Source organism: Ranitomeya imitator, chromosome 2 (genome assembly GCF_032444005.1).
Source record: "Ranitomeya imitator isolate aRanImi1 chromosome 2, aRanImi1.pri, whole genome shotgun sequence".
NCBI lineage: Eukaryota > Metazoa > Chordata > Amphibia > Anura > Dendrobatidae > Ranitomeya > Ranitomeya imitator.
Genome location: NC_091283.1, coordinates 825812837 through 825833352, shown reverse-complemented (window position 1 = coordinate 825833352; position 20516 = coordinate 825812837). Strand labels below are relative to the sequence as shown.

The 20516-nt window shown below is 42.0% G+C and overlaps 1 protein-coding gene across 2 annotated transcripts in view; it reads left to right on the top strand.

Moving 5' to 3' along the window:
* Positions 1 to 20516, top strand: part of GOLGA7B (golgin A7 family member B) — a 48108-nt gene that overhangs the window by 6247 nt on the left and 21345 nt on the right. For both annotated transcript variants that reach the window (XM_069754018.1, XM_069754019.1), the window contains exon 2: positions 16789 to 16914. In XM_069754018.1, coding sequence (XP_069610119.1) covers positions 16789 to 16914 — 126 coding nt within the window. The remainder of the gene's footprint in view (positions 1 to 16788; positions 16915 to 20516) is intronic.

Sequence of the window (20516 nt, the reverse complement as noted above, 5' to 3'; positions counted from 1 at the left end):
GACCCCTTAAAGGGCCAGCGCTTACCAGTGCTCAACCTCCTCACCTGATGACCTGATCTATAGCTGTAGGTTTTTAGGCAACTAGAGGAAGCACCAGAGATCCCCGACAGGGGGCACATTTAGCAATCAGGATGCTGTGCAGGATGACTATGGCGACCATGAGCATGGAACTCAGGTGAAGGACATCAGTGGGTAAGCGTGTTGCGTTAAACTCAACATGCTAATAGATGGAAGTGCCAAATTAGTGACCAAACTCCCTAATGTGATCTTTAAAAATAAGTTTTCTACATTAAAGAAGGATATAAAGAGAACATTTGAAGACTACGTACCTAAACTGTCCGTATTATTAGCATTAATGAGTCCTTCTCAGAGCACAGAATATAGTCAGCAAATAAAATAATGTGGGTGATGGCGAGTAAAGGGAAAATCGTGCTATTTTGGTGATATGAGTGGGAGGCTGTGTATTCAGTGCATCTGAGACTTGTACATTGCAAGTGGAAAGGGCTTTGGTTGTTCCTCTGACTCAACATTTCAGCCTCTCTTAGCAGAACAATAACAGCAACTGATTAGAATTGTTATTAACAGTTCTGTTGTACTCGTTACACAAAATATTGCAGTCAGCGGACTCGCTGGAGAAAAGCAATGAAGACCTGGGTTCAAATCCAGCCAGGGTCTTAACGGTCTCTTCTGCCTTGGTTGGTGTCACTTTTTTTCCACCATGGTCCTAAAATATAGTTACATAGTTATTAAGGTTGAAGGAAGACTTTAAGTCCATCTAGTTCAACCCATAGCCTAACCTAACATGCCCTAACATGTTGATCCAGAGGAAGGCAAAAAAAAACCATGTGCAAAGAGTAAGCTCCACATTGGGGAAAAAAATTCCTTCCCGACTCCACATACGGCAATCAGACTAGTTCCCTGGATCAACGCCCTATCAAGGAATCTAGTGTATATACCCTGTAACATTATACTTTTCCAGAAAGGTATCCAGTCCCCTCTTAAATATAAGTAATGAATCACTCATTACAACATCATACGGCAGAGAGTTCCATAGTCTCACTGCTCTTACAGTAAAGAATCCGCGTCTGTTATTATGCTTAAACCTTTTTTCCTCCAACCGCAGAGGATGCCCCCTTGTCCCTGTTTCAGGTCTATGATTAAAAAGATCATCAGAAAGGTCTTTGTACTGTCCCCTCATATATTTATACATTAAAATAAGATCACCCCTTAGTCTTCGCTTTTCCAAACTAAATAGCCCCAAGTGTAATAACCTATCTTGGTATTGCAGACCCCCCAGTCCTCTAATAACCTTGGTCGCTCTTCTCTGCACCCGCTCCAGTTCAGCTATGTCTTTCTTATACACCGGAGACCAGAACTGTGCACAGTATTCTAAGTGTGGTCGAACTAGTGACTTGTATAGAGGTAAAATTATGTTCTCCTCATGAGCATCTATGCCTCTTTTAATGCATCCCATTATTTTATTTGCCTTTGCAGCCGCTGCCTGACACTGGCCACTGAATTTAAGTTTGTCATCCACCCATACACCCAGGTCTTTTTCATTGACTGTTTTGCCCAGGGTTTTAGAATTAAGCACATAATTATACATCTTATTACTTCTACCCAAGTGCATGACCTTACATTTATCCCCATTAAAGCTCATTTGCCATTTATCAGCCCAAGCTTCTAGTTTACATAAATCATCCTGTAATATAAAATTGTCCTCCTCTGTATTGATTACCCTGCAGAGTTTAGTGTCATCTGCAAATATTGAAATTCTACTCTGAATGCCCCCTACAAGGTCATTAATAAATATGTTAAAAAGTAGAGGGCCCAATACTGACCCCTGTGGTACCCCACTGCTAACCGCTACCCAGTCCGAGTGTGCTCCATTAATAACCACCCTTTGTTTCCTATCCCTGAGCCAGCTCTCAACCCACTTGCACATATTTTCCCCTATCCCCATTATTCTCATTTTATGTATCAACCTTTTGTGTGGCACCGTATCAAAAGCTTTTGAAAAGTCCATATACACTACATCTACTGGGTTCCCTTGGTCCAATCCGGAACTTACCTCTTCATAGAAACTGATCAAATTAGTCTGACATGAACGGTCCCTAGTAAACCCGTGCTGATACTGGGTCATGAGGTTATTCCTCTTCAGATACTCCAGTACAGCGTCCCTTAGAATGCCCTCCAGGATTTTACCCACAGTAGAGGTTGAGCTTACTGGCCTATAATTTCCGAGTTCAGTTTTTGTTCCCTTTTTGAATATTGGCACCACATTTGCTATACGCCAGTCCTGCGGCACAGACCCTGTTATTATGGAGTCTTTAAAGATTAAAAATAATGGTCTATCAATGACTGTACTTAATTCCTGCAGTACTCGAGGGTGTATCCCATCCGGGCCCGGAGATTTGTCAATTTTAGTGATTTTTAGACGCCGCCGCACTTCCTGCTGGGTTAAGCAGGTGACATTTAATGGGGAATTTTTATCACTAGACATTTTGTCTGCCATGGGATTTTCTTGTGTAAATACTGATGAAAAAAAGTCATTTAGCATATTGGCTTTTTCCTCATCCTCATCCACCATCTCACCCAGACTATTTTTAAGGGGCCAACACTATCATTTTTTAGTTTCTTACTATTTATGTAGTTAAAGAATATTTTAGGATTATTTTTACTCTCTCTATGATGGCTTAATAGAATGTGGTGTTAAAGTTGAAGGAAGACACAAATCCATAGTACCCTTTAGCCTGTAATATTACATTTTACAGAAAGGCATCCAGGCCCTTCTTGCACTTGTTTAGTGTGTCAACCATTACAACATGTTCTGACAGATAGTGCCATAATCTCACTGCTCTTACAATGAAGAATCCATCGTCTCGCTGCTCGCACAGTAAAGAATCCTCATCTTTGATGAAAATTGAACGTGCTTTCTTCTAGACCAGTGGTTCTCAACCTTTCTAATGCCGTGACCCCGCAATACAGTTCCTCATGTTGCGGTGACCCCCAAACCAAAAAATAATTTTGGTGCCTATTTCATAACAGTAATTTTGCTACAGTTATGATTCGGAATGTAAATACCTGATATGCATTATGTATTCTGATTGCTACAAATCAAACATAGTGATTAATCATAAAAACAATATTTAATTACAGTATATGTTAAGAAATATTTATTACTAATTCCAATAAATCACATTTCACCATGGCATAGCATGGGTTTACATATAACCGTAAACAGTGCAATATTTTGCATCCGTATGCTGCCCAATTCAGCGAGATGGTTGTGGTTGCTTCTTGCTTACGAATTCAGAAATTCTTGGGGCAGTCTTTGCAAGGGCACAGCGAAGATCATTTTACATTATTAACCTTTTTTACACCAGCAGGCTGTCTCGCAGGCTCTCTTGGCTCTTCGCCTCCTAGGCGTCAGTCCTTCGGTGCTTGCTGCGTCCGCCCACTGACGTCAGCAAGCGCCGGACACACGTAATGCGCTGCTATGGATGAGCAGGCGCGCTGCTATGGACTGTGGAGCGTTCCCCCCCCCCGCGCTTCCCCCGCCTCTTAGACCCCGGACGGATGATGCAATCACGTCTGCGCATGCGCGCAGGCATTCAGTTTGGAACGCACATCCATAACTGGGTGTGTTCCAGCTGAATAACGCTAGATGGTAGCGCGGCTTCTCAGCAGCTAAAGCCATCGGAAATATGTATTTTCCGATGGCTTTAGGCGCCCCCTGTGTTTAGGTCATTCGACCCCGGCCGGGGTCGCGACCCACAGGTTGAGAACCGCTGTTCTAGGTGTAGACTATGCTCTCTTGTCGTCATTGCAGGACCAGGGGTAAAATGATCATTAAAAACTTCTCTATAGGATTGTGATTTTTATGCTAAAGGAACCATTCACCATATTGTCTTTGCGTCTTTGCATCATTTGTAACAACCTGTACCATAAAATCATCACATTGGGTATCCTCGTGCTAGAATGCCAGAATTGCTGTTTTTGTTCATTTTACCATCCCCCAAAAAACTGGAATAAAAAGAATCAAAAAGTCATAAATATCCCAAAATGGTACCAATAAAAACTGTCTTGGTTTTCCAAAAGCAAGTCCTCATTTGGCTATCTGTGTGGGAGGGGAAAAAAAGTGATTTAAAGGGAAAAAAAATCTGTGACTTGATGCTGCTGTTCTCCTTTTTGCATAATTTTTGTCCCTGCACTCCTCTATTCCTTAGATATGGTCCGCTCTTCTCTTTCTATTAATCCAGTCTTGGTAATCAAGTGGAAAGGGTCCTCCAATTTTATGGAAGTCTTCTGGGTGACCAAGCCCACTTGGATGCCAGGATTAAACGTATCTGCAAGGAGGAGGGGGCCATATCTCCGGGACTGAGAGATACCGGAGACAAAGGAAACCGCCTGCTTCAGGAGAACAGAGGCAATTACATCAGGGTGAAAAAATCCATATTTATCACTAGTGACTGTTTGACCAGTCTTGCCCTGCGTCAATTCCTTGACGCAAAAAAAAGGACAAAGAGAAAGATGCAATTTGTTAGAGACTCTAACAGAGATAAGGAACCTCAACAGAGGATCCCTTCTAAAAACTTCTCTAATAAGACATATACATTTAAAAAAAACAACTAAACAACCCCTTTAAGATGTGACTTCCCTAGAAGAAGAATTGCAAAAATGTCTTTTTTTTCATGTAGCTCTTTCCCCAAGCAAATATAATAGAAAATCGTAATTTAGGTAAGAACTTCCATGACCGAATTTGCCATTTCAACTTTTAGGGTAACTTTATGACCTATATGAAATTTCCATAGTTGGTAAAAATTTAAAATGTATTACTGTTACTGCGTAGCTGGGATTATTATTAGATGGGTGATAAATGTGTGAACCCCCAGTGATCACAAAAATGTCCCATGTGTGAATTTGAATAAAATTATAATGATCTGGTGAGACAAAACATTTGAAAACAACGTGAATATAAATGAAGCGGGAAAAAAATAAAGTAATTCTGCCTGTGTTTTTTGGGTTTGTTTGTTATGACTTTTTACTTTGTAGTTAAAATGACCAGCTAACTTTCTTTTCAAATGGGTCCGTACATTTTTGGTGGTAGCAAATTTACATAAAAAAAAAATATATATATATATATATATATATATATATATATATATATATATATATATATATATATATATATATATATATATATATATATATATATATATATATTCTAATAAAAAAATAAACAAAAATACTAATTTTTTTTTTTTTACTTGACTTAAGTTGCCACAATCTGAGAGCTATGATTTTTTTTTTTTTTAATCTTTTTGTTTTGTTTTTTAGAGCTGCATGGTGAGAGCTTGTTTTTTTGCATAGTAAGCTATAGTTTAATTTATTTTATTTACCATTTAAAGGGTTCATACGTACTTCATCTTTTTTTCAGGGGGGGGGGCAGGGGAGCTGACATGACAAAAATCAGCAATTCATTTTGTTTATTATGTGCACTTGGATAAAAAAAAAATGTACATACTTGGTATCAATTTCTCTTGTATTTCAATTTGCCTTTCATGAAAAATGATGCGCTTTTAAAACTTTAATATGTTCATTTTATATATATTTTTTTTTAAAACCATATATTTTTTACATTATTAGTCACTTATACAGTATACTGCTCTACTGAAGTAGAGTAGTATATTGTATAATTACTGGTTTACTATATTCATAGGAGTAATAACTACAGTACTGACGAGCGAACGTGCTGGGATAAGATGTTATCTGGTATTAATCCAGTGTCTTCGGCGTGCTCGAATAATATGTTCGAGTCTCCGTGGCTGTATGTTTTGTGGCTGATCGACAGCAGCAATAAAAAAAGGGGATTTCCTGTTTGTTAGGCAATCCCTCCATGTGTTGCAGCTGTTGAACAGCCGCGAGACATGCAGCCACGGGTCTCGGAACATATTATTTGAGCACGCTGAAGACACTTGGTTAGCACCAGAGCATGCACGCTCATCATTTGTAATAACATAACCCATCGGACCCTGGCGATCGCATTACAGGGAAGACAGTTGGTGTTGGAATGAAGCCCTCTCCCCTCTTTTCTCATTTTTGACCTCCTAAATGTCACGGTCACGATTGATAGCATCCTCTAAAATGTAAAATGTTAATTGGCTACTATTGGAGTTAGGCCGGCCTCACACTAGTGAGTATTACGGACATATGAGAGGTGCTCCTATCTGCCGTATTTTACTAATCCGTATTATACGGTCTTCTACGGCCGTAGAAAATAGCAGCATGCTGCGTTTGTCACCGTATTGCGCAAAAAAATCGCCAATGAAAGAATATGGGGGTGAGAAAAATACGGATTACACACGGACCAGCAGTGTGACTTGCGAGAAATACGCAGCGGTGTTCTATAGAAAAGCCGGTAATTCAATTGCCGGCTTTTCCCATCTCCTTCACAAACCCGACATGATATGAGACATGGTTTACATACTGTAAACCATCTCATATCCCTTTTTTTTTTTTTTTTTGGCATATTCCACACTACTAGTGTTAGTAGTGTGTATGTGCAAAATTTGGGCGCTCTAGCTATTAAATTAAAGTGTTAAATGGCGGAAAAAATTGGCGTGGGCTCCCGCGCAATTTTCTCCGCCAGAATAGTAAAGCCAGTGACTGAGGGCAGATATTAATAGCCTGGAGAGGGTCCATGGTTATTGCCCCCCCCCCCCCCCCCCCCCCGGCTAAAATCATCTGACCCCAGCCACCCCAGAAAAGGCACATCTGTGAAGGGTTAATGTCACCTTGCTATTGTAAGGTGACATTAAGCCAGATTAATAATGGAGATGCGTCAATTATGACACCTATCCATTATTAATCCAATAGTATGAAATGGTTAAAAAATACACACACACATTATTACAAAGTATTTTAATGAAATAAAGACACAGGTTATAATATTTTATTAGACTCTTAATCCACCTGAAGACCCTCGTTCTGTAAAAAAGGAAAAAAAAAAAAATCAACAATATCACATACCTTCCGTTGTTCTGTTACGTCCCACGCTGTAAATCCATCTGAAAGGGTTAACTAATTTTACAAGCAGAAGCATGCTAATGCAGCCACCCCTGCCTGTAAAAACCCGGGGAATGAATGGAATGTAGGTGAATGACCTGTAGTTACCTTGAGTTGCGGTGATGCGCCCTCTGCTGGATGTCCTCTTATGAACTCGAGCCTGGGAAAATATTCTGAAAAGTTCCCAGGCTCGAGTTCATATGAGGACATCCAGCAGAGGGTGCATCACCGCGACTGAAGGTAACTACAGGTCATTCACCTACGTTCCATTCATTCCCTGGGTTTTTACAGGCAGGGGCGGCTGCATTAGCAGGCTTCTGCTTGTAAAATTAGTTAACCCTTTCAGATGTATTTATAGCGTGGGACTAGACTGAACGACGGAAGGTATGGAATATTATTGTTTGTTTTGTTTACATTTGTTTCAGGTGACAAGGGTCTTCAGGTGGATTACGAGTATAATAAAATATTACAACAACCTGTGCTTTATTTCACTAAAATACTTTGTAATAATGTGTGTGTGTTTTATTAACCATTTCATACTATTGGATTAATAATGGATAGGTGTCATAATTGACGCCTCTCAATTATTAATCTGGCTTTAATGTCACCTTACAATAGCAAGGTGACATTAACCCTTCATTACCCCATATCCCACTGCTACACGGGAGTGGGAAGAGAGGCTAAGTGCTGGAATAGGTGCATCTTACAGATGTGCCTTTTCTGGGGTGGCTGGGGACAGGTGTTTTTAGCCGGGGGGGGGGCCTTCAATAACCGTGGACCCTCTCCAGGCTATTAATATCTGCCCTCAGTCACTGGCTTTCCCACTCTGGTGGAGAAAATTGCGCGGGAGCCCACGCCAATTTTTTACGCGATTTAACCCTTTATTTTAATAGCTAGAGCCACCAAATTTAACATACAGACTCTTCTTCCATTACTAAAGAGGAATATGTAATAAAAGAAGGGATATGAGATGGTTTACTGTATGTAAACCATGTCTCATATCATGTCGGGTTTGAGAAGGAGATAGGAGAAGTCGGCAATTGAATTACCGGCTTTTCTGCTATCTAGCGCTGTATGATATATTAATATATATATTAGTATATACAGTATATATGTTTTTACGATTATTGAGCCCATGGATCCATTGTATGTCCGTATTGCAAGCCTGTGAGAAAATCTCGCAGTACGGATGCCATACGGATTACATACGGAGGATGACATGCGCAAAATACGCTAACACACCCTGCCTACGGATGACATACAGATCACTATTTTGGGGACTTTTCTGCCTATTACGGACGTAAATAACGGACCGTATTTCCCTACGCTGAGTGTGAGGCCAGCCTTAGTTCCAATCACAGCAGATACTCTCCGGTGCCGGCTGTATAATAGTCGACATCTGTGTGTATAATACAACTCCTGAGCTCACTTCATAGTAAGCAAACACATACACTGCTCAAAAAAATAAAGGGAACGCTAAAATACCACATCCTAGATATCACTGAATGTAATGAATAAAGATTTGCAACTGAAATATTTCATAGTGGAATGTGTTGAGAACAATAAAACATAAAAATGATCAATGTAAATCAAAATTAATATCCCACGGAGGTCTGGATTTGGAATGATACTCGAAATCAAAGTGGAAAATCAAATTACAGGCTGGTCCAACTTCAGTGGAAATGCCTCAAGACAAGGAAATGATGCTCAGTAGTGTGTGTGGTCTCCACATTCCTGTATGACGTCCCTACAATGCCTGGGCATGCTCCTGATGAGAACAGGAACACATGGGCCACTCGCACAGTGAACAAGTCTGCACGACCATGCCCACACACCACCAAGAAACCCGAAGACACAAAAGAGAACAGTAAAACCAAAAACACTCAGTTTGAAAAAATGTTGCAGTAATCCGCAAGTGCTAGTAAAAGATGTAAAAAACAGGGTATTTGGTTGATACGTTTTTTGCAAAAAATGTATACTAAGCTGCTCTACCAATCTTCACGGTATACCCTTATCGGAGCAGTCCTAACTAATGTATGCAATCCCTATCTGATGTATTTAAAAACCTGATCATCTGTATATAACCTGTGTGAACAGGGTTCAGAGAGGAAAAATCCATGTGTGCATACAGGGTAGAACAGCTTATGTGCAGATAGCCCAAGAGGAGTGGTGGAACTCCCCAGTCTTGTAGACACAAGAGAACAATTATGGAAACAGGAACACATGGGCCACTCGCACAGTGAACATGCTCCTGATGAGGCGGCGGATGGTCTCCTGAGGGATCTCCTCCCAGACCTGGACTAAAGCATCCGCCAACTCCTGGACAGTCTGTGGTGCAACGTGACGTTGGTGGATGGTGCGAGTCATGATGTTTTAGATGTTTTCAATTGGATTCAGTTCTGGGGAACGGGCGGGCCAGTCCATAGCTTCAATACCTTCATCTTGCAGGAACTGCTGACACACTCCAGCCACATGAGGTCTAGCATTGTCCTGCATTAGGAGGAACCCAAGGCCAACCGCACCAGCATATGGTCTCACAAGGGTTCTGAGGATCTCATCTCAGTACTTAATGGCAGTAAGGCTACCTCTGGCCAGCACATGGAGGGCTGTACTGCCTTCCAAAGAAATGCCATCCCACACCATTACTGACCCACTGCCAAACCGGTCATGCTGAAGGATGTTCCAGGCACCAGATCGCTCTCCATGGTGTCTCTAGACTGTCACATCTGTCACATATATGCTCAGTGTGAACCTGCTTTCATCTGTGAAGAGCACAGGGCGCCAGGGTGTTCTGTGGCAAATGCCAAGCGTCTTGCACGGTGTTGGGCTGTGAGCACAACCCCCATCTGTGGATGCCGGGCACACAGACCATCCTCATGGAGTCAGTTTCTAACAGTTTGTGCAGACACATGCACCTTTGTGGCCTGCTGGAGGTCATTTTGCAGGGCTCTGGCAGTGCTCCTCCTGTTCCTCCTTGCACAAAGGCTGAGGTAGCGGTCTTGCTGCTGGGTTGTTGCCCTCCTACGGGCCCCTACACGTCTCCTGGTGTACTGGCCTGTCTCCTAGTAGCACCTCCAGCCTCTAGACACTACGCTGACACACAGCAAACCTTGCCACAGCTCGCACTGATGTGCCATCCTGGATGAGCTGCATTACCTGTGGGTTGTAGAGTCCGTCTCATGCTACCATGAGTGTGAAAGCACAACCAGCATTCAAAAGTGACTAAAACATTAGCCAGAAAGCATTGGTACTGAGATGTGGTTTGTGGTCCCCACCTGCAGAACCACTCCTTTATTGAGGGTGTCTTGATAATTGCCAATACTTTCCATCTGTTGTCTATTCCATTTGCACAATAGCATGTGAAATTTATTGTCAATCAGTGTTGTTCCTAAGTGGACAGTTTGATTTCACAGAAGTTGGATTTACTTGGAGTTATATTCTGTTGTTTAAGTGTTCCCTTTATTTTTTTGAGCAGTGTATATCGCAAATGTACTGCAGTAGAAATAATGAAAGCTGAGCCCTGTATGGTTGCTAAGGGCAAAAAAAAAGCTTTTAGCTTCAATGGTTGTTATAAATGAGGCCTAGTATTTTTTTTGTTTTGTGTTAACGCTGGATCCATTTCTGGTTTAAAGGAAAAAAACAAAAAACTGCATCAAAACTCGTAGTGACTTTTTTTTCCAAATCAATGGTGACTGTAGACTGCCCCCCATGGCCTAATCATTCGTCAAAACCGCATTACAGTGAATGGTCGCTATGGGCAGTAAAGTCAATCAGAGCTCAGCTTTCATTTTATAAACTGCTCTAGCTAAATGAAAGCTGTGCTCTCATTGGTTGCTACGGGCAACAAATACAATTTTGCAGTAAGGCCTGAGGCCTTGTGTGTATGATTAATATAATTTTCCTCCATTATTCCGTACATGATTGTGGACAGGGTGGCGCCAATATATAAACAGTCTCAGCGACCTTAGAAACCCCCGTTGCTATATCTGCCAGAAAAGCCTTGTATATTATATCATACATGAGTCTAATATGTGGTTAATCACTCTGTCGCAGTATTACTAATTGTTCACTTCATACCAGTCCTCCAGGAAGCCGGCCAGTTTTTACATGTGCTCACTTTGTCAGATTTGGCATCGGCAATAGTGGTGATGCTCAACACAAGTTACTAATTAGCATTTCGGTCTGAAGAGCTTTGGCAAAAACACATAATATAAATAGTAAGATTATCACATGCAATAACCAGCGGGATGCCAGACATGTGCAGGGACATGACGTTAGAGATCATGTACTTTAAGTAAATGCGTCAATTAATGTGTTAATTCTAGCTGTAATATCTACCTTCAGTTATACGTGGTAACGTTTATCAAAAATGTGCACTCCATTTTGTTTTTAATCCCTTCATGCACTGTCAATTTCTCCTTTTTACGCTTTCATTTTTCCCCTCCACTTCTTCCAAGTATTGTTTTTTTTTTTTTTTTCTTCAATAGATATTGCTCTTTTCTGCTTGACAAAATTTTGTTTTGAATTGCACCATTTTTTTTTTTTTTTTTTACATTTTTTTTTTTTTAACCAGATCAACAGCCACTCTCCACCTACCCACTCCTGGAGGGGGTGACTCCCCAGTATATAATTGCACAACGAAGGCCTGCATAGGGCGTTGTTCACACCAGGGTACTGCATAGTGTCTGGTTCACAGCCTATTAGTCACGCCCCTACTTTTCGATTAGGCGGGCTGACCAGCACACTCTCAATACATCCCAGTGCGAACACCCCTCATTCGAGACCAAACTTTTTTTTTTTTTTTCTGCTGTTTAAATCATATTTTTTTTACGATGTAATGTCCCAAAACTCAGGAAAAAAAATCAATTCTAGCGGGAAAAAAAACCACAATTCCGAATATTTTTGTGTAGTTTGCTCTTACAAAGTTAAGTGTGCCGTGAAAATAATCTGGTAAAATGATTCTCCAGGACAGTTCAGTTACCGCGGTAACCAACTTGTGTATGTATATATTTTTATTTAAGCGGTAGAAAAAAAAAATCTGAAATTTGTAAGAAAATAAATTTGGCCTGTGATGCCATTTTCTGACACCCAGAACTTTTTTTATTTTTATTTTTTCTATCAATCTAACTGCAATTGATCTATAATTGATAGATTTTGAGGTACATGTTTTTTAGAGCACTTTTAGAAGCAGGAGTGGTGACCAAACAGTTTTGAATTCTGGCCTCTTTTTTTTTTGTGATTCTGCTTTCCACAATTTATTGTTTAAATAATCGTATATTTTAATAAATTTGACTTTGTAATATGGAAATACCCAATATATTTTTAAACAGGGAAAAGTGGGTTAGTTTAAAATATTTTATTTTTCAAAACTTTTTTACTTTTCATTTTATTAATTGAACCTGCGATTGCTTGCTTGTTCTAAACAATACATCGTATATCGTGAAAATGATGACCTCCCATAAAACGCAGCCTGTGACTGGTAGGATTGCCCCCTGGCCAGGAAATTACTGGCACAGCCATTCATTTGTGCATTATAAAATGGTGTGTGACAGTAAAGTTACTTCCTCTATGAATTAATTATAACTTCTTTGCTAAGCCGTCTATCCCCATAAATGTCAGCAGTGTAAAGACTAGATCAAGTGTGGATTGGCACAAGGGATTTTCATGGACAATTCAGAAGAGAAACATTTCTAGCATATTGAAAGAATGTGTCATAAATGTCAGGTTGTATTGTCCACAGATTCTTACCTTCCCTAGTTATCCTTCGAGTGCTATTACCTTGTTTGCCATGGATATGGTAGGGGTTTTGTATTTTTGCTGTATCACGAAGAGGGATGAACGCTGTAAGATGGCCATCAAGACAGGTCCTCGAAGTGAGATATGTATCATCAAAGTTGGTAGCCTCGGCGATGTAAGCCCAGGAATGCAGACTCAAGCCCTATTAACTCTTAGCAATATATGTGCTAGTCAGGGCCGGGTTTACCAGCAGTCAGAGAGATGGGTGAGACCTACAGTGGCAAGTAAACGCTTTGCTATCTTCTTATAGCCTTCTGCTTTGTGGGCACCACCATTTTCAGAGGACTAGGCAGCTGCTTAGAAGAACCCATGGCTTCTGTTTTTTGGCACAAGCTCACAGGAGGTCGGGTTGTTATAAATCTGGGAAATTTGCATCACCTGGCCTTTCCTAACAATGATAGTGAACAAGCCATAACCGTAACAGACTAAATAACTTTGACGAAGATCTACCTCTCTGGCCTATACTTGGCTGTCTGCTGTTCGGAATCCCAGAGTGTCTGTCAGCCATATCCTCTCTTTTCTCGTCTCGCTTCCTAAATCTCAATGTGGACAAAACAAAACTCATCATTTTTCCTCCATCCCACCTAACCACCCTACTTGATCTATCATGATTAGCAACACCATCCTTTCTTCATTACCATAAGTCGGTTGCCTTGGAGTTACTCTTGACTCTGCCCTACCCATTAAACTGCACATCCAAGCTCTTGCTACCTTATGCCACCTCCCACTCAAAAACATTTCCAGAGTCTGTTCTTTGCTCAACCCCGAATCTATTAAAATGTTAGTGCAAGCCCTCATTATCTCCCTCCTCGACTACTGCAATATCCTCCTCTATCGCCTCACTGCCAACACTCTCACACCTCCCCAGTCCATCATTAACTCTGCTGCCTGACCAATCCACCTCTCTCCATGCCACTCCTCTGCTTCTCCACACTGCAAATCCCTTCATTGGTTCCCAATTCCCCAGCGTATCCAGTTCAAGCTGCTAATGTTGACCTACAAAGTCACCAATAATCTATCTCCTTCGTACATCTCCAAAATAATCTCCCAACACTTAAGCTCCGGTCCTGCCAAGACGTCCTTCTCCCCCCCCCCCCCCCCACACACACACACTGATGTTCCTCACACAATCGCCTCCAAGACATCCAACTATTCATCACAATCGGAACCTTCAGATGGAACTGGAAAACCCACCTCTATTGAAGGCTTACCTTCAATAACCCTGCTTCCACCTCACCGCCACAGAAGATGTCGCATCCCTCCACCATACTGTCTCCTTCTCCATTATCCTGTAGACTTTTAGCCCACAAGGACGGGGCTCTCTCCTTTCTGTACCACTGCCAGTCTGTCGTTAGTTTGTTCACCGTATTTTATATTTGTATCTTGTATGTAACCCCTTCTCATGTACGACCACATGGAATCAATGGAGTTCTATAAATACATAGTATAATAATAATAATACTTAAACAGATCTGATAATTGACTGTAGCAGTCCTCACACCACAAAAGTATAATCGTCTTTATTCAACTGGAGAGAATAAAACTAATTGATTGTGGTTTTCTTGTTTCCATTTCCTACATTAGGACATTAGTAAAAGCGGAGATACAGTGCCATTAGCCATACTGCACTAAAGCTTCGCGAGCTACCCATAAAACTAATCGCCTGAGTCACTAACATAGGATCGATAGCGGAGTGCTCTACTCCTGACCCTGACTGTGCAAATCGCTCCTGAATAACACACACATCTAGATATGGAAAATCTAAAACTGATATATTACCAATGGATGAAGCTTAAGCATCACTTCACCAGGGTATAATATCTGGTGCCACAAATTTACTAATGCTGGACATAAACAATGATGGTATTGCAGCTTCTAATCCTGTATCTTATAAGATCTGTTTTGATCCAGGACTGTCGCACTCAAGCACTGGTATCTAGTGGGACATAAGAGCCCACTGCAAAACATGCATGACCAACTTTTTGAGGATGTTCTGAGCGGCACACAAAGCAGAAGCCGGAGTGTTTTATAACCGTGGCCCTTTCAGGCCATGCCTCACGCTCCTCTTCAACCTCTCGTATCGTATGCTAAACAGATGATAAGTGGAAGATACATAAATCATCCATCCTGTTACTATTAGGCTGGGGTCACGCTTGCGAGTTCAATGTGAGAAACTCACACGAGTCTCTCACATCAAGTCCCGGCACTGACGCCGGCACTCGGGACCGGAGCGTGCGGCTGCATAGAAATACATGCAGCCGCAAACTCCGGTCCCGAGTGTCGGGACTTGATGCGAGAGACTCGTGCAAGATTCTCGCATTGAACTCGCAAGTGTGACCCCGGCCTTATAAGAAGGCCTTTTCTGGGCAGCTGCGGGCTGCTTTTTTTTTTTTTTTTTAGGCGGGGGGGGGGGGGGGGGAGGGCCGCATCCATTGCCCCTTACCAGTCTGAGAATAGCAGCCCGCACCTGTGAGTTTTGCCGGGTTGGTGCTAAAATATAGGGGGACCCCATGTCATTTTTCTTTAATTGATTCTCCCCTGATCGTACTGCTCGCCGGCAGAGCAAGGGACAATGGATGAAAGCAAGGTTCAGCACCACACGCAGGGGAACAAGCGGCTTACAGTAGCGCTGCTTCCCCCTCGGCCGTCTGTGTGCACGGAGGAGAGTATACAGTGTTTTCCGTGTGGGACGTTTTGTCTAAGTAAAAACGGACATGTCTGCGTGTTTTGCACACAGTCCATCAAAACACGCTGACATCCGCATAGACCCATTCATTTGAATGGGTCTACATGTGCCAGTGTCTCCGGTATGTGAGAGAACTGTCACTACCCATACCTGAGGAACTGACGTGTGAAAGAGGCCTAAGGAGGATCCGATGGCAGGTACTGTATTCGGAGTCATTGTTAGAAGTATCCTGTGGCTGTCACTGATGTGGGGGTCATAAGTTGGCTTCTTCATGCTATAATTTTATTATTGTATTAGTTAACACGAAGATGTAAAATATCAATTTAAGGGGCATTTTGGTCTGCATAAATCATCTTTCCACAGTTGGGACCCCCACCAGTCAACAGAACAAGGGATTCTCCTGGTTTTCCTGTGGCTGTGAAAATGCAGCCGGCAGCAGTTGACTGGAACCTCAGTTTGTCCATGCTCCCTTCCTCTCTACGCTAGGTGTTATGGCATTGAAGATATGAGGATAGTCGAGCGCAGCACTGTGATAAGCCACCTTCATCAGTGCCATAGACAATGTAGGGTGCATGTGTGATCGGCTGCTCCATTTATCATCTACTGGCTGTGGTCATATAACCACGAGAGACCAAGGGTCACAAACGTCCATACTCATCATCTCGTATGAGTTATCGCCTATCCATTCGATGGTTAATATGGAATACCCCCTTAAACCCTGTAAATTCGTGTTCAAACATCACTTCAATTTTTGCCATTCCCGAATTAAATCCATTTGGTACTTAGCCACTTGGAAGAATTTAGTAAATTTGTCGACATCATACTTTAAACTTCACTTGGCTCATGAGCTGACGGCAGGAAGCATCTCCCCATGTGATATAATCATTCGTAAGAAGACTATAGTACACATTATTCACACCATAGCCAATGGGAAATTTGCATTTCTTCAATAACCATAGCCATCCAGTTGTCAACAGGAGACATTTTAATTGGTCCTTGCTCTATTATATAGTATATATTGTGGCACATCGGACTCCACACTTCCTGTTTGTTTATTATGTCCACTCATCCAGGTATTTCAACATATTAAAATGACATTCAGAATCCCACTGAGACATTCACACTCCTCTCAATAGACTCTTTAGATGATCTTTAAAAGGAAAATATGATGCTGGAATTTTATTTGGCTCAGTCCTTCTGCTCTTTTTATTTTTTTTCCTTTTTTTTATATTTCTCAGATGCATAATCTTCAAGAGCTGAGAAGAAATGCCTCGCTGGCCACCAAAGTCTTCATCCAACGGGATTACAGCGAAGGAACCATGTGTCAGTTCCAAACCAAGTTCCCAGCAGAGCTGGACAGTCGGGTATGACCATTTTATAACCTAATTCCACAGATTTGGAGCCAGAATATTGTACATTTTCATTGTTGTTATTTTATTTGTTTTGAATATAAAATGTAATGTCTTTTTTTTTTTTTTTTTAAAAACAAACTTTTATATTTGGGTTCTCCAGAACCATTGAGTTCATGGTCTCCATTATCTTGTGCCATGTACCAATGGCCATTGTCTAGGGGTGGGATATATCAAGCAGCAAGTCCACAGTGTGGATCTTAGCGACTTTGGCAAGCGCTGAATTGTGATATCTAGATCAGGGGTCCCCAACTCCAGTCCTCAAGGCCCACCAACAGGTCATGTTTTCAGGATTTCCTTAGTATTGCCCAGGTCATAATTGCATTACCTGTGCAAAACAAAGGAAAACCTGAAAACATGATCTGTTGGTGGGCCTTGAGGACTGGAGTTGGGGAACACTGATCTAGATGACCGGGCCAGAGCCTCTTCATGTAGCAGGTCTTGTGAGTTGTTCCCAGTGTGCAATGTTTTGTAAGGAGGAAGACCAGGCTGCAAGTACCTGTATTGAGCCAGGTCCGGAACTACTGAGGCTGCGTCCCTTGTTTCCCGGGGAAAGGCAAAAAGGACTGGACCGGAGCTCTGACCCGGAAGCTGTTGGCACGGTTATAAGTAAAAGCGCATGCAGGGTCGTGCAATTTCCCCCCAGCAGTGACCGAGGCAAGGTGCGTGCGCAGCGGGCTCCGAGAGGTGCGCAGCCAGCCCGCGCCGATCTGATGCCAGGACGCTGCTGGAGCCCAACGCAGTAATAAGGAAAGACCCGGGAGCCCTGTTCAGTTAAGGCTACTTTCACTCTTGTGTCAGTATGGCTCCATCGCTAAGTGTCGGCGCGACGTAAAGACGCACGTTGTGAAAATTTTGCACGACGTGGGCAGCAGATGCAGTTTTTCAACGCATCCGCTGCCCATTCTAAAGTCCGGGGAGTTGGGGGCGGAGTTCTGGCCGCGCATGCGCGGTAGGACATGGCGGACGCGACATACGAAAAAACGTTACATTGAACGTTTTTTCGTGCCGACGGTCCACCAAAACATGACGGATCCAGTGCACGACGGAAGCAACGTGTGGCCATACGTCGCGATCCGTCGGCAGTACAAGTCTATGGGCAAAAAAACGCATCCTGCGGGCACATTTGCAGGATCCATTTTTTGCCCAAAACGACGGATCATGACGGAAGCGTAAAAACACAAGTGTGAAAGTAGCCTAAGCGCCACACGCCAGCCTAAGAGCCAGGGCAGAGTTCAGGACTGTTTGCTGCTGCCCTTGTCACCGGACGGTGGTTTGCAGGACCTCGCTGGAGAAGTAGCTCGCTAGTGGTTATCGGTGCACCACCTGCCTAAATATTGTGCAGTCCAAGTATACCCCATTATATGAGTGGGATTTCATAATGGTTGTGGCCATTAGGGATGAAAGAGTAATTGTGGAACTTGACAAGGTGTTGAATGGTCTCCGAATTCCGAAAATCTCAATCCGTCCCATCATCTGTGGGTTGTGCTAGAAGTCCCGATCCACGGAGCCTGCACCTCACAATTTACAGGACTTAAAGGATGTGCTGCAAATGTCTTGGTGCCATATTTCACAGGCACCTTCAGGGGCTCCAAGGGTCAGAGCTGTTTTGGCGACGCAACGGAGGGGGCCTACATAATATTAGGTTTCAATGTTATGACCAACTGGTAATTAGGAATGGACAAAACTATGAAGATCTGGTCAAGGAATCTAAAATATGGATCGGCATTTTAACATTTCCACCTCTATTGTATTTTATCTAGTTCACTAAAGGAGATTTGATCTTCAGCAAAAAGCAGGTGGAGTCAAATTTTCAGCAATTCGCTCATTTCTATTGGTGATGCTACATCACTAGTGATGGCCCAGATACCAGTATGACTGTGAATGTCATGAGATATCTTTCCTCTACTCATACTGTGCTATTTTAAGAGACTTCTAAGAGGTTTCCACTCCTCCCGTTCCTCCTCGGAAGTGTCTTGGGTCCTTTCGTTACTTGTCAGAATGGAGATTAGTAATTAATCAATAGAGCAGAAGGTTCTTAGGGGACTCTTTCTTCAATGCGGAGGATAGCCATGGGGGGCCTGAAGAGAGACTGCTAGTTATGCCATCTTGGCTCTAATTACTGGAATGAAGTTAGACATACAGTAGGCAGGAATTGCTCCAGAGAAGGACTTTTTTGATCGCATTTAAAAACACTTCAATTAAATTGTCCTATTATTTTTGGCAGAGCAAAGGAACGGAAATGTGCAGAGAGAAATAGCTCTTGATACAGAAAAAGATGGCATGTCGTAATAAATTACGGATATTCTACATTGTGGCATAAATCGAATATAAATTTGGCATGCACTCTGGGTTTTAAAGAATATTAGGGATTTAGGAGGAAAAATGCGGGCTTTGTATATAGGACCCAATTATGTCATATACTGTACAAGTCTAATATTATAGGATATGCCGTCATCTATTTTAGAACGGTCAAAACCATGGTTGCTCCTGCTGTTTGTGATGTGATATCTAGCATCTTCCCCTGTTCTGCAATGTTGTACTGAACTTGGTAACGTTTCAGGTGAACTAGATTGTGAGCCCTCGCGGGCAGGGTCCTCATTCCTCCTGTACCAGTTATGACTTGTATTGTTTAAGATTATTGTACTTGTTTTCATTATGTATACCCCTCCTCACATGTAAAGCGCCATGGAATAAATGGCGCTATAACAATAAATAATAATAATAATAATAATAACTATTTTTGTGGTATAGACATGACATTGAGGTTGTAGTACAAGGATAATGTACAGTACAATGGGCAAATTATTTGTGTTGTAACTTAATTGTGTGCGTAATTGTGTGCGTTCTCACTCGTGTGTTCTTTTTACTGTGACATCACTGTGTTTTTATTATCTCTGTCTTTATGATGTTTGTGTTGTGACATCACTGTGTGTATTATCTCTGTACTGTGACATCACTGTGTGTATTATTCTTGTACTGTGACATCACGGTGTGTATTATCTCTGTACTGTGACATCACTGTGTGTATTATTCTTGTACTGTGACATCACTGTGTGTATTATCCCTGTACTGTGACATCACGGTGTGTATTATCTCTGTACTGTGACATCACTGTGTGTATTATTCTTGTACTGTGACATCACTGTGTGTATTATCTCTGTACAGTGACATCACTGTGTGTATTATTCTTGTACTGTGACATCACGGTGTGTATTATCCCTGTCCTGTGACATCACTGTGTGTATTATCCCTGTACTGTGACATCACTGTGTGTATTATTCTTGTACTGTGACATCACGGTGTGTATTATCCCTGTGCTGTGACATCACTGTGTGTATTATCCCTGCACTGTGATATCATTGTATATATTATCCCTGTACTGTGACATCACTGTGTGTATTATCCCTGTACTGTGACATCACTGTGTGTATTGTAGATTCTGTGACATGTTGATTAAAATCCTACTTTTCAGAGGGGGTGTACTCATTTATGCTGAGCTCTCTCTCTCTCTCTCTCTCTCTCTCTCTCCTCTCCCTCTCCCTCTCCCTCTCCCT